This window comes from Peromyscus eremicus, chromosome 15, assembly GCF_949786415.1.
Source record: "Peromyscus eremicus chromosome 15, PerEre_H2_v1, whole genome shotgun sequence".
Taxonomy (NCBI): Eukaryota; Metazoa; Chordata; class Mammalia; order Rodentia; family Cricetidae; genus Peromyscus; species Peromyscus eremicus.
In genome coordinates this window covers 87,102,455-87,117,597 of record NC_081431.1, presented here as the reverse complement: position 1 = coordinate 87,117,597, position 15,143 = coordinate 87,102,455, and the positions used below count along the sequence as shown (strand labels likewise).

Genomic DNA, 15,143 nt, shown 5'->3' with positions numbered 1-15,143 from the left:
TGGCTGGAGAGTGAGGTAACTTTTAACTGAAAAAACTTAAAATAATTGCAGCCCCTCCTTCTTCTGAGCCCCACCCTTGGTTCCCTTTCACAAGCCAGCACACTCTTCCTTTCAGGCTTATCTTGGGCAAAAGTTCAAATAAGTCAGAGCAGCAGACAACAGAGTTCTTTTCTGAGTTATTAATGACACACATTTTCCACATGGGACTGCATGTAGAGACATGAATTCTGACAAACTAACTCACACATTCCAAGCTAAATCCCTTCTACAGGTGGCTAGCTGACAGCAATCAACATGGTCTCCACTGCTATGTCTCTTTTTAAAAATGAATAGTTTCAAGTGGAATAATAATGGACCACAAATTGGAAACCATTATTCCTGCGTCACTTGGTGCTGGTCTGGGAAGGTTTCTCTTGAAGTGTTCTGTGAGAAGCACACAAGCCTGTTTCTGTTCTTGTTTGGAATGCTAGAACAGATCCCAGAGTGAGAGTTGGATCAGGGTCAATTCTGTTATCAAGAGGAGCAAGACTTCGGTTAATGCTTTGGATACTGTTGCTATGTGGGACATTGCTCATCATTTTCTGCTTTTCTTTTTTTCCCCCAGTAGCCTTCATATGGTGACTCTTTTTTTGGCACAGGAAGAAGCAATAGAGCACCAGTGCCGTTTTCAGGGGTCTGAAGGAACAGTGATAAGAGTGAAGAGAAGTATGAGAACACCAAGGAAAAAAAAGTCCAGAGGAGGCTTGCCACACACTGGTATGGCCTTGCTATTTCTGCTTTTCATTCATGTGTATATCTCTTCTGGTAAACTGAAGACCAGGACAGAGCCCACTGTGGAGAGTTGATCTGGATTGCACAGTAAATAATATTTGTGGTAGGAAAATTTGATGCTGCCTCCTGGGCCTGTGAAGAGCAGATACTATTATCCACATCCAGCTCTATTTTTAGCTAAATGCATTGTGCAGAGGCTCCATAGACAGACCACTGGCCTTGACTGATAGCACGTCAGCAGGGTAACTTGGACTACATTGCTGCTTAGCTGAAAGACTTGTTCTAATTGTTTACACTGCTTACATTAAACACATTTATATCTAGATTCTCCTGGATGAACCAAGTTGTTTCATCCTTGTAAAAGTCATGAGACAAAGTTGTTCTCATTTTCCTCCCTGAACTTCCTCTGTATTTCTTTCCCACTTAATTAAAATCTTTATTTTTAAAATATACTGTCTCTATCAATAGTATCATGCTTGTATGTTATTTGTTTCCTATTAGGGCAGAATAAAAAACAAAACAAAAAACTAGTAGTGGAACCTGGTGGTACAGGCCTATAATGCTATCTATTCAGGGAGCCAAAACAGAAGGATTACAAGTTCAGGGCCAGCCTGGGCAACTTAGTAAGTCCCTGTCTCAAAATACGTGGACTGGGTTGAAGCTCAGTGATAGAACATTTTCCTAGCATGTGTGAGGTAACAGGCTCAATCGCTTGTACCACAAAGACAGAGGAAGAGTAAGTGTTCACCAACAGTACATTTTAATTGTTTTCGAAAAAATCTGGTTCCTTCAAAGGACACATCAGAGGACTCTGACATAAAATGTTCTGAATTGCCATGTCTTTGTTGCTATGAGAAAGGGCCTCTGATCCATTTTTCTACAACCAGGCTACGGTGGTTTGAATGAGACCGGCCCTGTAGGCTCATATATTCACACACTTAGTCCCCAGATGATGAGCTGTCGGGGGGGGGAGGATTAGGAGGTGTGGCCTTGTGGGAGGAGGTGTGGGACTGGGGGTGGGCTTTGAGGCCCAGGGTCTCTCTTCCTTTCTGCCTGTGGATCAGGATGTAAAGCTCTTGGCTACCACTCAAGTACAATGCCTGACTTCATGCCACTATGCTCCCTCCATGATAATAATGAAACTGTAAGGTAGCCCCCAGTAAAAGTTTTCCTTTATAAGAGTTTTCCTGGTCACGGTGTCTCTTCACAGTAATAGGACAGTGACTAAGACATCATCTGTCCTAGTTAGGGTTTCTAGTGCTGTGATAAAACGAAATGAACAAAAGCAACTTGGAGAAGAAAGGGTTTATTTCAGCTTACAGTTCCATGTCACAGTCCAGAGTAGGAACTCCAGCAGGACACGAACCTGAAGTCATGGAGGAGGACTGCTTCCTGGCTTGCTTGGTCTGCCTTCTTATAGAAGTCAGCACCACCTGCTCAGGGTGGCACCATCCTCAATGGTTTATGCACTTCTGCTTTAATCACTAATCAAGGAAACACCCTACAGACCTGCCTATAGGCAAGCTGATGGAAGCATTTTCTCAAATCAGGTTCCTCTTTCCAGATAACTCTACCTTGTGCCAAGTTAACAGAGAAAATCCCAGCTGTCCACCATCCCACTCACCCTTACTACAGGCTCTTTGTGCAAGACCAGTAGGTATGCTCTTTGCTCTTTTTTGCTGTCTGTTATTCTATGTTTCCAGTGATACACTGTGGTTAGCTCCTGGGAATTGAAGTGCTAGAGATTGGATATGGAATGTCTCCAAAAGTCCCATGCATTAAAGGTTTGGTCCACTGACTGATGCTATTAGAAGGTAGTGGAAACATTTAAGAGGCAGAGCCTGATGTAGAGTCAAGATCTCTGGTCATAAGGGCTTAGGGGTACTAGTCTCTTTTCCTCCTCTGTATCACATCCTTGAAGTGAACAACACTGTTTCCCACACGTTCTACCACAGTCTACTGTTTTACCACAGGCACGAAAATAACCATCCTACCAACCTTGGACTAAAACTTCTAAAATAAGACAAAATAAATCTTTAGACTTTATTATCTCAGGCATTTTGTTACAGTAATGGAAAGAAGACTAACAAACGAGGACTGATAAGTAATGTGCTCTACATAACTAATAGAGAACAATAAATAACTGTGGGTAAGTAAGCTGCTTACTTATTACATATTCCTAATTACAGATGAGTTGCAGACACACATATGACATACAAGGATAGAAATATAAGTGCTTTTGTTTGGATAGTTATTTGGGGAGAGCATGTAAGGACTCCCATTTTTGCTTCATTATTAGATCAAATGGTTGCTTTTCTTCAAATAGAAAATTGTCTGATCACCTGTCTTCAGTGTTAGTTTCTTTAGACAGAGGACAATAATTTGTAAAACTACCATTATATAAATAATAAATAACACTGTAAAAACTACAGCTATACAGACAAAGCAATAATGAGGATGAACAAATAGACATTATCTGGTTTTAGTAAACAAAGTAATTAATAGACTTGTCTGTAAGCATCATTGGCAGTAGCACAGTTACTTTTGAGTTTATACTTAGTATACAGCAGAAGTACAGAAATGTGTAACAGAGTCTCTAAACTTTTGGCACTTGCAGAAACAATTCTGAGACTTATAGTTTATGCTACAAAATACAATTTATAAATAAGGTCTTCCCTTTTAAGGTGAGGAGAGTCTACCACAAAATAATATCACGTTAGTACCTTTGTGAATGATAAAGAAAGTAAAGGGATGATCTGCCACAAACTGTGGGCCTCCGTGACCAGTTCTCCCTGTCATAACTGCCCCAGTGCCACCAGTAGCTACAGTGCCCTCCTCGTTGACGTCCACTGTGGCTTGATGGAACACCTCAGAAAGAAAAAGGTCATTCCTCTGGGACATTCCTGAGAAGTTGGCCTTGTTCTTATTGAAGGCATCCTCCATGCCCATGCTTCTCAGAATGGATTTGAGTTCATAATGTTGTTCTAATTTGAACTGAGGAATGTAGACCTCAACGTCATCTTCAGCCATTGTGTCTTTACTGATCCACTTGTTGAATTTATCAAAGTTTATTTCACTTTCCAGCTGCGAAGCATAAAGAACAAATAAAAAAGTGAATTTGAGAAAGAAGGAAAGGTAATTCAAAGTCTAATGATAAACATCAATTGCCAAGAAGCTGGAAAGATGGCTCAGTGGTTAGAAGCAATGGTTACTCTTCCAGGGGACCCAGAATTGACTCCAAGCACCCACATGGTAGCTCACAACCTTAAGTAGTTCCAGTCCCAGGGGATTCAATGCTTTTTTCTGGCCTCCATGGACATTGCATACATGTGATAATCAGACATTCATGCAGTCAAGACAGCCATAAGCATAAAAATGATAATAAATAACATTTAAAAAATCAGTTGCAAAGCTGAGTGTGTGGTGCATGGCTTCAATTATTGCACCCTGGAGGCAGAAGTAGGTGGACCTCTGTGAGTTCAAGACCATTCTGGACTACAGAAGTGAATTCCTGGCCAGCCTGCACTACATAGTGAGACCCTACCTCAAAATACATATTCATATTATTGCCAATTACTGCTCTATCAGAGGTGGGGCTTCATGAGCCCCTCTCTATACATACGCTTATTTTGGCTGTCTTGATCTTTTGCAGGGTTTGTGTTATGATTCTGTGAATTGATGTGTGCAATGGCCTTGCTATCCAAAAAATACTGATGGCTACTACGGGAGGGAGAGTTGGTTTTCTTCATGAATAGGGCTCCTAACAGGTTGTCCGTGTTCCAGGGCATAGTCTTATATCCACACACACACATTCTGTCAGCACATAGTGGACTCAGTAAGGTTCAAGTGCTGAGAGGGTTTGGAAGGAGTCGAAGGACAGAGGGTAAGTACTGAATCTTATCAAGGCAATGGCATCCATGTATGAGATTCTCAAGCAATTAGTAAAACACAGAAAGAATCCAAAAGAACATGAGTCCTCAACCCCACACAAAGAACTACAGACAACTAGAGAACCCTGAGAGTGACAGATGTGATCTTCTTCAAGGAAGAACACACCGACTGGTCATCTAATACCAAGTGGTTCGCCCTGAAAACATACATACAAGTAACATTATATAGGCTGAGCAGGCTGTAGTTAAGACTACATATTTGTATACATGTGTATATAAACATGTGAAATAACTAATGAAAAACAGGCCATGAGTTTGAAAGAAAGCAAGAAAGGGTATAAGGGAGGTTTGATGGGAGGAAAGAGAAGGGAGAGATGTTGTAATTATAATCTCAACAATTAAAAAACATAATAAAATAAGCAACTAAATGACTTTACTATGTTTAAAATTTAATGGACAGGACAAGTTTTGTAAGATGGTAGCAAATACATCGTAAGTTTAAGATTTTGAAATTTTGTGAAATAGCACATGTTCTATCAACAAATTACACACTATTTTCAAGGCACAGATGCTCATTTTGAGTAAAGGATAATATGCTGCCAGATTTTAAAACAGTTGAAAATGTAATGCATTACCAGCTCCAAGCCAGTGGACGCATCATCAATCTCATCAGGAAGCATCAGGAACATACTGATATCTCCAATATAAGGAAGCTCTAGAATCTGAGTCTTTAGGTCCTTTATGTATCCAATGTTCAGCTTTTCACGTAGATACATCATCTGAACAGGTATGCTCTCATGCTGATATTGTTAAAAAGTAAAATATGAAAGTCAATTCTCAGATGTTTAAGAGATTTACAGCAAGACTAAAAGACTAACTGTTTCTGCCTCAGTGCTAAGGAGATGTATTTTCCTCAGTCAACAAAGCAAATTATTTGGATATTTTTAGAGAAGGTCCTCAAACTTAACGGCTTTTTTTTTTTTTACTTTATAACCAATATTTAGTAAGATATATAATAATAGTTATAATCATCATCATCATCATCATAATAATAATAATTAGTAATGCTAAAATGAAAAAGGAAGTTAGATAAATTCTACTAATACCCACAATAGCCTTTTGAACTAGATATTATTCTAGCTTTAAAGATCAAAAACAGAACAAATGGATGACAGATGAAGTCATAGTGTAAGTGTAGTGCCAACATTTAAGTCCAGGCAAGTGGAATTATGAAGCATACTCATAAATTATAAAGCCATGGTCTTCACTTCAATCCAGACCTCTTAGGAATTACTGAATGATACTTAGTAGTTTGAAAGAGCCAATGCCCAGCATTCATAAGCTGTAACTAGCAAGTTGTAGAAAATCAATGAACAGTTTCTAAGTTTTCTGTATCCTTTGCTGAAGCTCTAAAATAATGCTAGAAAAATGCATTTTGTTTCATACCGAGTTCACTCGGAAAGGATAAAGCTGGTTGAGTTTCTTCTGAAATGGAGTTTTCCACTTTCCTTTGAAGTAGACAGCATTCACCAGTACCATCTGGGTGTCTTCATCGACAGAGCCTTTGGGTAGCAGGTTTGGAATTTCACCTGCAGAGAACACAATTCATGCTTAGGTTTTATAATAAAAAATATAAAAGAAACTGTATAAATACTGCATATAAAGTATAAATTTTTATAATATTTGGAGGAGTTTTTTATATTGTTTTCCAAAGTTTTTTTGTAGTCTGAGACTTACTCAACTCAGAAGGAGGTGAAGGAGAATTGATTGGACACATTTTAAGGAAATGAGGGTGAAATCCAAGGATGATTTCAAAGAAACATCAAAGTTTTCTATGTGGGAAAAAAAGAGAAGAAAAAGAAGTCTACCTTTGGTTTGCATCTTGACCCAGGAGTTGATTTTTATTCTAGCTTCCTCGGCACACTTCAGGAAGTCGACTGCCTCGGGCTCTGCAGAGTAGTATCTCTTACAGAGTTGTATGTATTCCTTTAAAATAACAAAACACCCAATGTTGCACACAGCATATGTTGAACAAGGGAGGTGTGGTGACTTACAGGCTCCAACAAAGACAGGGAGACATGGAGGGAGTGGGAGGTGAAATGACCAGGGAGAGTGGAGACCCGACGATGCCCAGCCCTACGTTCTCTCCCGCACCAACTCTCTCTGCCCTTTGCCTTAAAGACGCTGAATAAGAACAGAAGTATGCCTGGGGCACTAGAGGAGAACAGCTGTTATATCGTTGGGGAGAGCAGTCACATCACTGTCACAATGTGTTGATCTCCGCGTGGAACACCTTCATCAGAAAGGCCGAGACTAACAGAGGCCAGCCTGAAAACCCGCTGGCAGTTCTGCTTCTGCTCCTAGGAACTGCGGAGCAGTGGTTTGAAACTGACCTCACTGCTGGTGTTGGAACAGCCCTTCTAGTGACAAGCTTCACTTACTTCCTTGAATCTGGCAGACTTCTCCCCAAACAGCTTATTGGCACTTTCCAATAAATAGTCTCCTGAGCACATGTTGATTGCAGAGCTGAGAGACTTGAAGGATGAATGGATTTTCTCTCTTGCTTGTATCTGAAAAGAAAGATGATTTTTTCACTTATAACACAGTGCAAGTAACTAAAGAATCCTGATGCAATAACATTCTCTCACCACAACAGTAAAATATTATTCCCATGCATGTTTTTCTAATCCATTAGAGGAAAAAATTATGAGAATATTGTTCAAAAAGATTGGAGTGAAGGCTCCTCCCTTTGACCCCAGGAGAGGCAGGGTATACTAAGTTCAAGGCTCACCACGGCAACACAGCAAGGTCAAGTCAAGCTTGTTTCAATGCCCCACAGGGGCGAAAAAGCAGAAACGTGTATAGAAATGTGGCACAGGAAGGCTATAAAAGTACATTTTAATTATTGTAGACTTCTACTATGTCTATAGATTGTATTCATTAGAAATAAGGAACCCCACAGCCTGGAAGAAAGACAGTTTCCTTTGATGTTTGTAAACTCTGGTGTTTCTAAGGAAATTTCATTATTTTGCAAAGTGAATATACTCAGAGGATCTAAAGCATAGTATTAGGAGTATAATGAGTGAGACTGTACTGTTTTTGAAGTTTGTGATTAAAAATATATTTAAATGGACTTATCTCCCCCCAAACACACACATAGTGACTGCATATGCGATCAATGTGTTTCTTTGATTGTGGTAATTCTTTCACAATTTATAGATACATTACCTCATGCACTCTGCATATGTGTAATTTTACTTGTCAGTTGTGAAGTTATCAATGAAACTCTAGTGAAATGTTACCAAAATTTATATATCCTTAATAAGTTCTCATTTTACAAGGTAACCTCTGTAGAAGAAGATCAGAGCTTTAAAAATTCACAAAATAAATGAGAGATCAAATGCTAAGCTTAGATAGAGGCCGTAAGTGGTATGACAGACAGACTTAGTCACAATAGCAACTGAGCTAGAGTACAAGACAGAGATCTCTGGTATTTCAGAAAACATCACATAGGTTTTCTCTACCTCCTCTATCCCACAGAACACCAAGTGATGGGTGAGTGAGCCACCAGTATACCAGGAAAGAGGATTCAGGAGGCATGTCCCCATAATCTAGTCATGGGCATGACCATGTAAATTGGTTACCAATAGATTACACTTTCACAGTTTTCCTAATATAACTAGGCAGCTGATTTTAAGGGGATAGCATATGGGACAAAAGTATTACCTTGTATAATAGATAATAGATAGATGGCTGAATAGATTTACTACCTATAATAGAGACAGATGGATGGACAGATAATAAGTTGATAATAAATGATAGAGTGATAGAAACAGAGAATGAGAGCAAGATGATAGATAGATAGATAGATAGATAGATAGATAGATAGATAGATAGATAGATAGATATGACAGATAGGTAAATATAGGCAGATAGATGATAATTAATAGGTAGATGAAAGATAGATGATAGGTATGTAGTAGGTAGATGCATATGGATAATAGGTAGATAATAAGTAATAGATAGCTAGACAGATAATAGATTATTGACAGGTAGATGATAGATTGTAAGCACATGGTATATTCATTCAATTCTCATGCAGTAACCAGGTTTATGCTTTACCACATCTTAATATCTTTTCTTTGTGAAATTTCCATCCATACCTATGGACTTATTCAAATATTCTTGTAACATAGCAAAGAACACTTTCAGAATAAATAATTTATTATCTATAAATACTCTGACATATAAACAATATTATGTATATTATATACATATGTAAGAAGAACGTGATAGGATTGAGGGACAACCATTGCTGAAACTTTGCCACGCCTGGATGCTGTCCTGGCTCTGCTTCTCATTATTGGATGCCCTTAGCATATTTATCACAGCACTAAGTCTGGGTGTTCTTCCTACGAATGGGAGAACTCTGCTACATTGCTTCTCAGTTCAAAACGATGACTTTGAGTCAAGAAGCTGCTAGAGATAGAATACAAAAGAGATATAAAGAACCAGCCCAGGTACCTGTAAAACAGCATCAGGATAATTTTTCCTTTGTATCTGCTGTGTGAAATCACAGCCATTGACGTTCTCTGGGGTTCCCGTGGTGATGTCATAGCCACCAACTTCGTTAAAGTGTAGCACCTGCAGTCAGAATCAGGAGGAGTGATGACATGGCTATGCAAAATTACTTCACTTCAAGCCGTTGGCTCAGGTACCTCTAGATCAGTGTTTCTGTGGGTTGCAACCTTTAGAGGTCGAACGACCCTTTCACGGGGGTTACCTGAGACTCTCAGAAAACACAGATATTTGCATTATGATTCATAACTAGCAAAATTATAGTTTTGAAAAAGCAAAGAAAATAACTTCATTGTTGGGGGGTCACCATAGCATGAGGAACTGTATTAAAGGGCCGAGGTATTAGGAAGGTTGAGAACCACTGCTCTGGAGGCTACTATGTCTGGCTCTCCATCTTTGTATGTGGCAAATAAGCACAGACATACTTTCTGTGTCATAAACATCCATGAAGTACTTGATGCTAACTCCTACACTGGACATTTTAGAAATCAATGTCATTATGAGATGATTTATAAAATCTACCCTGAATCATCTAAATTCCATCCAGCCCACAAACTTTCTTGAAAAATACCATTATTTTAATACTGTATTTTTATTTTTTATTTTTAATATTTTAAAGAAAGTAATAGAACTAACTCATTTCCTCTTCTCTGAAGTAGCCTTTCCTAATAAATACATTTTAAGCCGAGGAAAGTTAGAAGCCATAGTGAGCTTTAACATGAATATCAGTAACCTAATAGTAAAAAGGATCACCCCAGATAAGATATTCACACACACTATATGCAAAGAGAGAGAAATTAATACCTATGTCAGGGGGCAATTTACAAGTATTTGATACACTGTGAGTACGTAGTTTCATAAAGCCCAGTGAAGGCAGTAGGTAAAGACTGACTTCTGTAAAGCTGTCTCAGGTCCCTTCTCCACAAGCTGCCACCAGCCCAGCTTACTCTTCCAGACTCAGACTCATAGGGCCCCTACCTCTAATGTCTTTGGGAACCTCTGACCCTAAACACTTCCTTTTAAGGCCTTTGGTGAAGAGGAAACCAACTTGTAAATTGGCCCATAACTGGAGCTCTGTAAGGAAGTAGGCAACTATATCTAGCTAGTTGGTGAATTTCTAGACTAGAAAGAAAAGTGTAGGTATTTGGGGACCTTTCTCTGCTTGCCAGATCATATGCCATGGGCCCTGTACAGATTTCTGGTTTTCCTTCCTTCAAAAGCAATTGACCCTTAAGCAGGGGTTCTCCTGGAGAGGAAGAGAGGCCCCCTGAATCCCAGAAAACCTCAGTGGGAGTGGTGTCTCTTTAAAATGGGAATGTGAGGTGACTCTGGCCTGTGCAGAGGTCCAAAGAGGCAGCCTGGCTGGGACAGGACCACAGGCTCATACTAAGCACAGCATGGCAGGCATCTCTTGCCTACACAGTGATTTCCTGTAGTTCTGGCTCTCTAGGGGTTTACCCATTCTATTCTGTTTCCTCCTTCTGTTATAACAATATTGCATCATCCAGCTTACCATTTCTTAACTGATGTCCTAGTTTTCTTGTTTGTAAAATGAATATGATAATCATTGCATCCATGTGACAGGATGCTGAGTGATGTAAGTTCCTGAGAGGTTTTCAGAAAGGTCATTTAGGAATTATAGTCAGAATTAATAAGAATTGCCTATTACTCTAATTACTTTTTCTAGATGCCTCACACATTCTCTCATCTTCACTGCTGCCTTGTAAGTTATAGGCGGTTCTTTCCATTTTGTAGATGAGAAATGAGACTCAGAGGATTTTAATGCCTTCATACACAGCTGAGGGCAACGACAACATTTACCACATGAAAGTCTTCCATTGTTTAATCTAGGAGAGAGGCAGGAAACACCACGCTGTTGTTACAGCCTATGCTTCTTCTCTAATCTAAAGAAATTTTTATTTCTTTTTATTTAGAAACCAATCAAGTTAGCACTTGAATTTTTAATTCTCTTCATGCAACAGAGTTATAAGAAAATTGCATGGTCCCACATACTGAAACAACTTTCTTGATTCAGGAAACCTGTCTCTGTCTAGAGTGACCACTAGGAGAACTTTCCATTTAGTATCAAAATTGTTTTAACCCCGAGCACTTCACCTGAGACTTCTACTCTTAGCTGTATCGCACCTCCTGGCCCCTTACGTTTGGAAGTTGAGAGCACTAACGCTTTCTACGGTTTTGTAACACGCGGTTTGCTAGGGTTTTCAAGGCGAAGACAGTAGAGAGGAAGAAGTGTGACACAACCTCTGCCATCAGGGTTGAACAACTGAGTTTTGTTGTAAGACGTGATGTTTAAACCGACACTGGCGCAGAGAGGAACCTGTTCCCCTCCTGACCTGCTGGCTCGTGTTGTCTGTGTGAAACTGTGTACTTGAAAAGAGGCTTCCCTGAGAGGGTCACCATGTTCCTGAGAAGAACGTATTTATGCTCAGACACAGTTCTCGTGGGAAAGCAGGAAGGAGCCAGTGGCAATTTGGTGTGACTGAAAGCACAATGCGCGCTTGAACTCAAAGCATACATTCTTAATATTTGCATGCATATGGATGCAATGAAATTTTAATTATATGATTTCCACATTCAGGTCTCTGACCTAGCAAGTAACAGGATCATGAGAAATTGTAACACTTTGTATGAATCTTTAGGTGTACTGCAGTATATAGTTTAAGTAGTTCTAAAGTCTGGAGAAGGGTCCCCTGTGTGAATCTCTGTCCATTCATCAAGGAAAGAAGACAAAACTTTGACACATAAATCCCTGGCAATAGTGCTTCACATGCTGTCCACATTGATTTTGAAGACTGGCTATCTATAATGTCCAGCCCCACTGTGTAGACACAGCTTCATAGTGGACAATGTGGGGAAGCCCATTAAAGACATATCTATGTATGTATTTCTGTGAGTATGCTCACCAAAGCCACAGTGCTTTTTCCTTCTTTGTGACCCTGGCTTGAGACCATCAGGAGACATTCTTTATAAGAAAGGGAACAAACTCCACCCACAGTGGGGAGCCTCAGCTGGAAGTTAAGAGGGAGCCTCAGCTGGAAGTTAGGAGACCATAGTGCTCTTGGGAACAGGTTGCCAGTGTTCTCATCTGTATAATGATATTTGGCTTGAAACCAAGTGAAGGGGAGCACACAAAACACCTGCTTTGCAAAGTCTGAGCATGATCTGAATTAAATGAAGATTCTGACAGCTGCTATTTTCATCCTTGTAGAAATGCTGACATCCTTCTGCTATCTGCAGCAGAGGAGTTTCCTGATTCAGACATTTTACAGGTTTAAACTTACAGAACCTGCGTCGTGATGACAATCATGCCACCATCCCTGCTTTCTCAGAGTCAAGATGACCTGAGCACAAAACAAGAACAAGCCTACAGTTCAATTCAAAAAACATTGGATCCGATGTGAGGTTTAAAGCAAACTTACATTAGCCATCTGCTGCTCAGTGTCGCCCCTGGCACCGAGGAAAACTATGGCCAAGGTGGATGAGATGCTCCACGGAGAGAAAAAGATGTTCTGGGCAGAGTTTGTTTTTTCTATATACTTGAGGGTACTGAGGGCAAACATGGTGTTTGCTGTGGAAAGCTCTTCCATTGCTTCTCTCTAGAAGGACGGTGAGGAGAGAAAAAGAGCTCTGAATGACAGTCGGGCCTCGAGAGTGAAGTCAGCAGAGGAATACAGGCTGTGTCCCCCCTATGGCACCCTTCCTGTGCTCCCTTCATGGGACAAAATGAGAGAAGGTGACAGTACCTGAGAGTCACAATCCCTGTGCAGCTCACAGTGCCCAGGTATAACATTCCCTGTCACCATTTTGAAATCTGAATCATTTTAAACAAGAAACCCGAACTTTCCATTTTCCCCAGACTCTGTGGACTATGTGGCCAATCCTGAAGATATGATGAACAATTTTATAATAAGGAATGACACTTTGTGATATTCATATAATGATAAGAATAGCAATAACAATAACATTCAATTTAATTCTTACTCTCTACATGTTAGGCCCAGCAGACTAAAGACACCAAACTGTACTAAACACTTTACTTCTGTAATCATGTAATCCTCCCTGAAATCCTGTGAGGAAAAGATCTGCTAGTTCTGTACAAAGGAAGAAATTGGTACTGCACAAAAGCCAATTGACCATGCCATTCAATAACAAAGAGTGGGAAAGGACACTGAAGCCGGGAACGTGACCTCCAGGGTCACTCTCAACCTCCATGTTTCACCATTGTTCATGTCCCACATACCCACACCACATACAAATATGTGCATATGCAGAATACAAAACACATATCCAAATGGGTGCCATGTGTACACAGTCTTGGGTTCAGGTGAGACAATCTTTCAATTTCTCCATTTAGATGTGCATAGGCTTGTTTGAGGGTTGCTATCTGCATCCAGATCCTACCATCCCCACCATATGCTCACCTCACATGCCTCAGCCTTGTTCTGAAAGGATTTCCTGTGGACTGGGGAATTCACTTTAGCACTCACTTCTCCTGTCACACAAACCCAGGTTCCCACAGGAATTCAGGGATAATCCAACATGTCGGAATCGCACAACATGCTTAATTTATAGCTATCTAAAAAAGGACAGGCTTGCCTTCCATGACTTAAGGCTCTGTGTGCAGCTGGATGTTTGGACACACCCAAGGGTGTGTGTGTGGGAAGAGATGCTGGGAAGTCACTATCTTCCTACTTCTCTCTTGTTCTTTCATCATACTCTAAAATAACCTATAATTACCAAAATACATAAATACAACAAAAAATGACAGCACTCATCTCTCTGTAAACCTTCTGGGACAAAGACTTTCCAGAACGGGGGAGTAGTGGAAAGACCCACGGATGAAACAAGTCCATAGCTACTGTCTTGACTGTCTACAGAAGTGTTGTGGAAGTGTGAAGAATTTGCTCCAAAATTTGTCTTTTCTAACATAATGCAATTGCATTTTGTAACGACAAAATAATAAATTGAATTGTATTCCTTTAACTTATTACTGTTGGGACAAGGGGCACATGAGTGTGAGCATAGGTACACGGGTCATGGGGCCATGTGGAGGTCAGAGGGCAACTTTATGGAGCCAGTCTTCCTCCACTTCTACATGGGTTCTGGGGATCAACTCAGGTCATCAGGCTATGCGTCTCACTGGACCTTTTGTTAAATTTTGTAGTGACCCTCAGAGGTGGGTAAGACTGGCTGTCACACAGAGGGCATTCTCTAAAGCTCCTGGAGGCTAAGCAACTGCTGTGAGGTCCCACAGCTCACTGTGATGCTGCAGGGTACAGGCTGGGATCTGCCACAGAAAGCCCCTGACTTCCAGGTGGTTGAACGTCTGACAGGCTGATGCACGCTTCACTATGGCTGTCAGAGTTACGGAAGTTCTATATTGAGAAATGTTAGAAAGAGGAAATAAAAAGAGGAAAGTAGCGAGTCCGCATTCCTCCTAGAAAGTTTATTAATTTAAAAGAGAACAGTATTACTTTCCTTCTTGTCTTATCATGGATGCCAGATTAAGGTAGGTAGTTCAGAAAACAACTTCTGCTCCAGTGACTTAATTAATCAGACTCCATGCATAGATTTCCTTAATAAATTATTTGAAAATTATGAATAAAATCTTCCTCTGACTCTGTGTGACAATTCAAATAAGAGCTCCAGCCTGGAGAGTACATGTTGATCGCTCCTGCTCCTCAGTCTGTGCCACAATCTAGAAGTCAGTCAGTCACTTAGGCATTAACAGGATGCAAGAGTCAAAGCCGATCACCAGCAAGGGCAGTTAATACTAAATTAGGACTCTGGATAATTTGACAGAGAACCAGACGTTACTAAGCAGAGTAAAATTGTCACAGATCTATTTACTTCTTTAAGAACCCATCCCCACCCAAGGACCCA

General features: G+C 40.2%; 1 protein-coding gene across 1 annotated transcript; it reads right to left on the bottom strand.

Moving 5' to 3' along the window:
* Positions 1 to 2,874: 2,874 nt before the first annotated feature.
* Serpinb2 (serpin family B member 2) lies at positions 2,875 to 12,847 on the bottom strand. Its single transcript, XM_059281019.1, has 7 exons — positions 12,680 to 12,847; positions 9,186 to 9,305; positions 7,103 to 7,231; positions 6,530 to 6,647; positions 6,108 to 6,250; positions 5,297 to 5,461; positions 2,875 to 3,855 (listed from the first exon to the last, which is right to left on the bottom strand). The coding sequence occupies exons 1-7, from the start codon at positions 12,845 to 12,847 to the stop codon at positions 3,451 to 3,453; spliced, it is 1,248 nt and encodes a 415-aa protein (XP_059137002.1). The 3' UTR covers positions 2,875 to 3,450.
* Positions 12,848 to 15,143: the final 2,296 nt, after the last annotated feature.

Bases quoted from the DNA above. Each gene is read 5' to 3' on its own strand.
- Serpinb2 (XM_059281019.1), bottom strand. From the start codon at position 12,847: ATGGAAGAGCTTTCCACAGCAAACACCATGTTTGCCCTCAGTACCCTC. The intron at 7,232-9,185 runs GTACCTGGGCTG...CTTTCTTTTCAG, and splicing joins ATCCTGATGCTGTTTTACAG to ATACAAGCAAGAGAGAAAAT. The intron at 5,462-6,107 runs GTATGAAACAAA...TAACAATATCAG, and splicing joins ATCCTTTCCGAGTGAACTCG to CATGAGAGCATACCTGTTCA.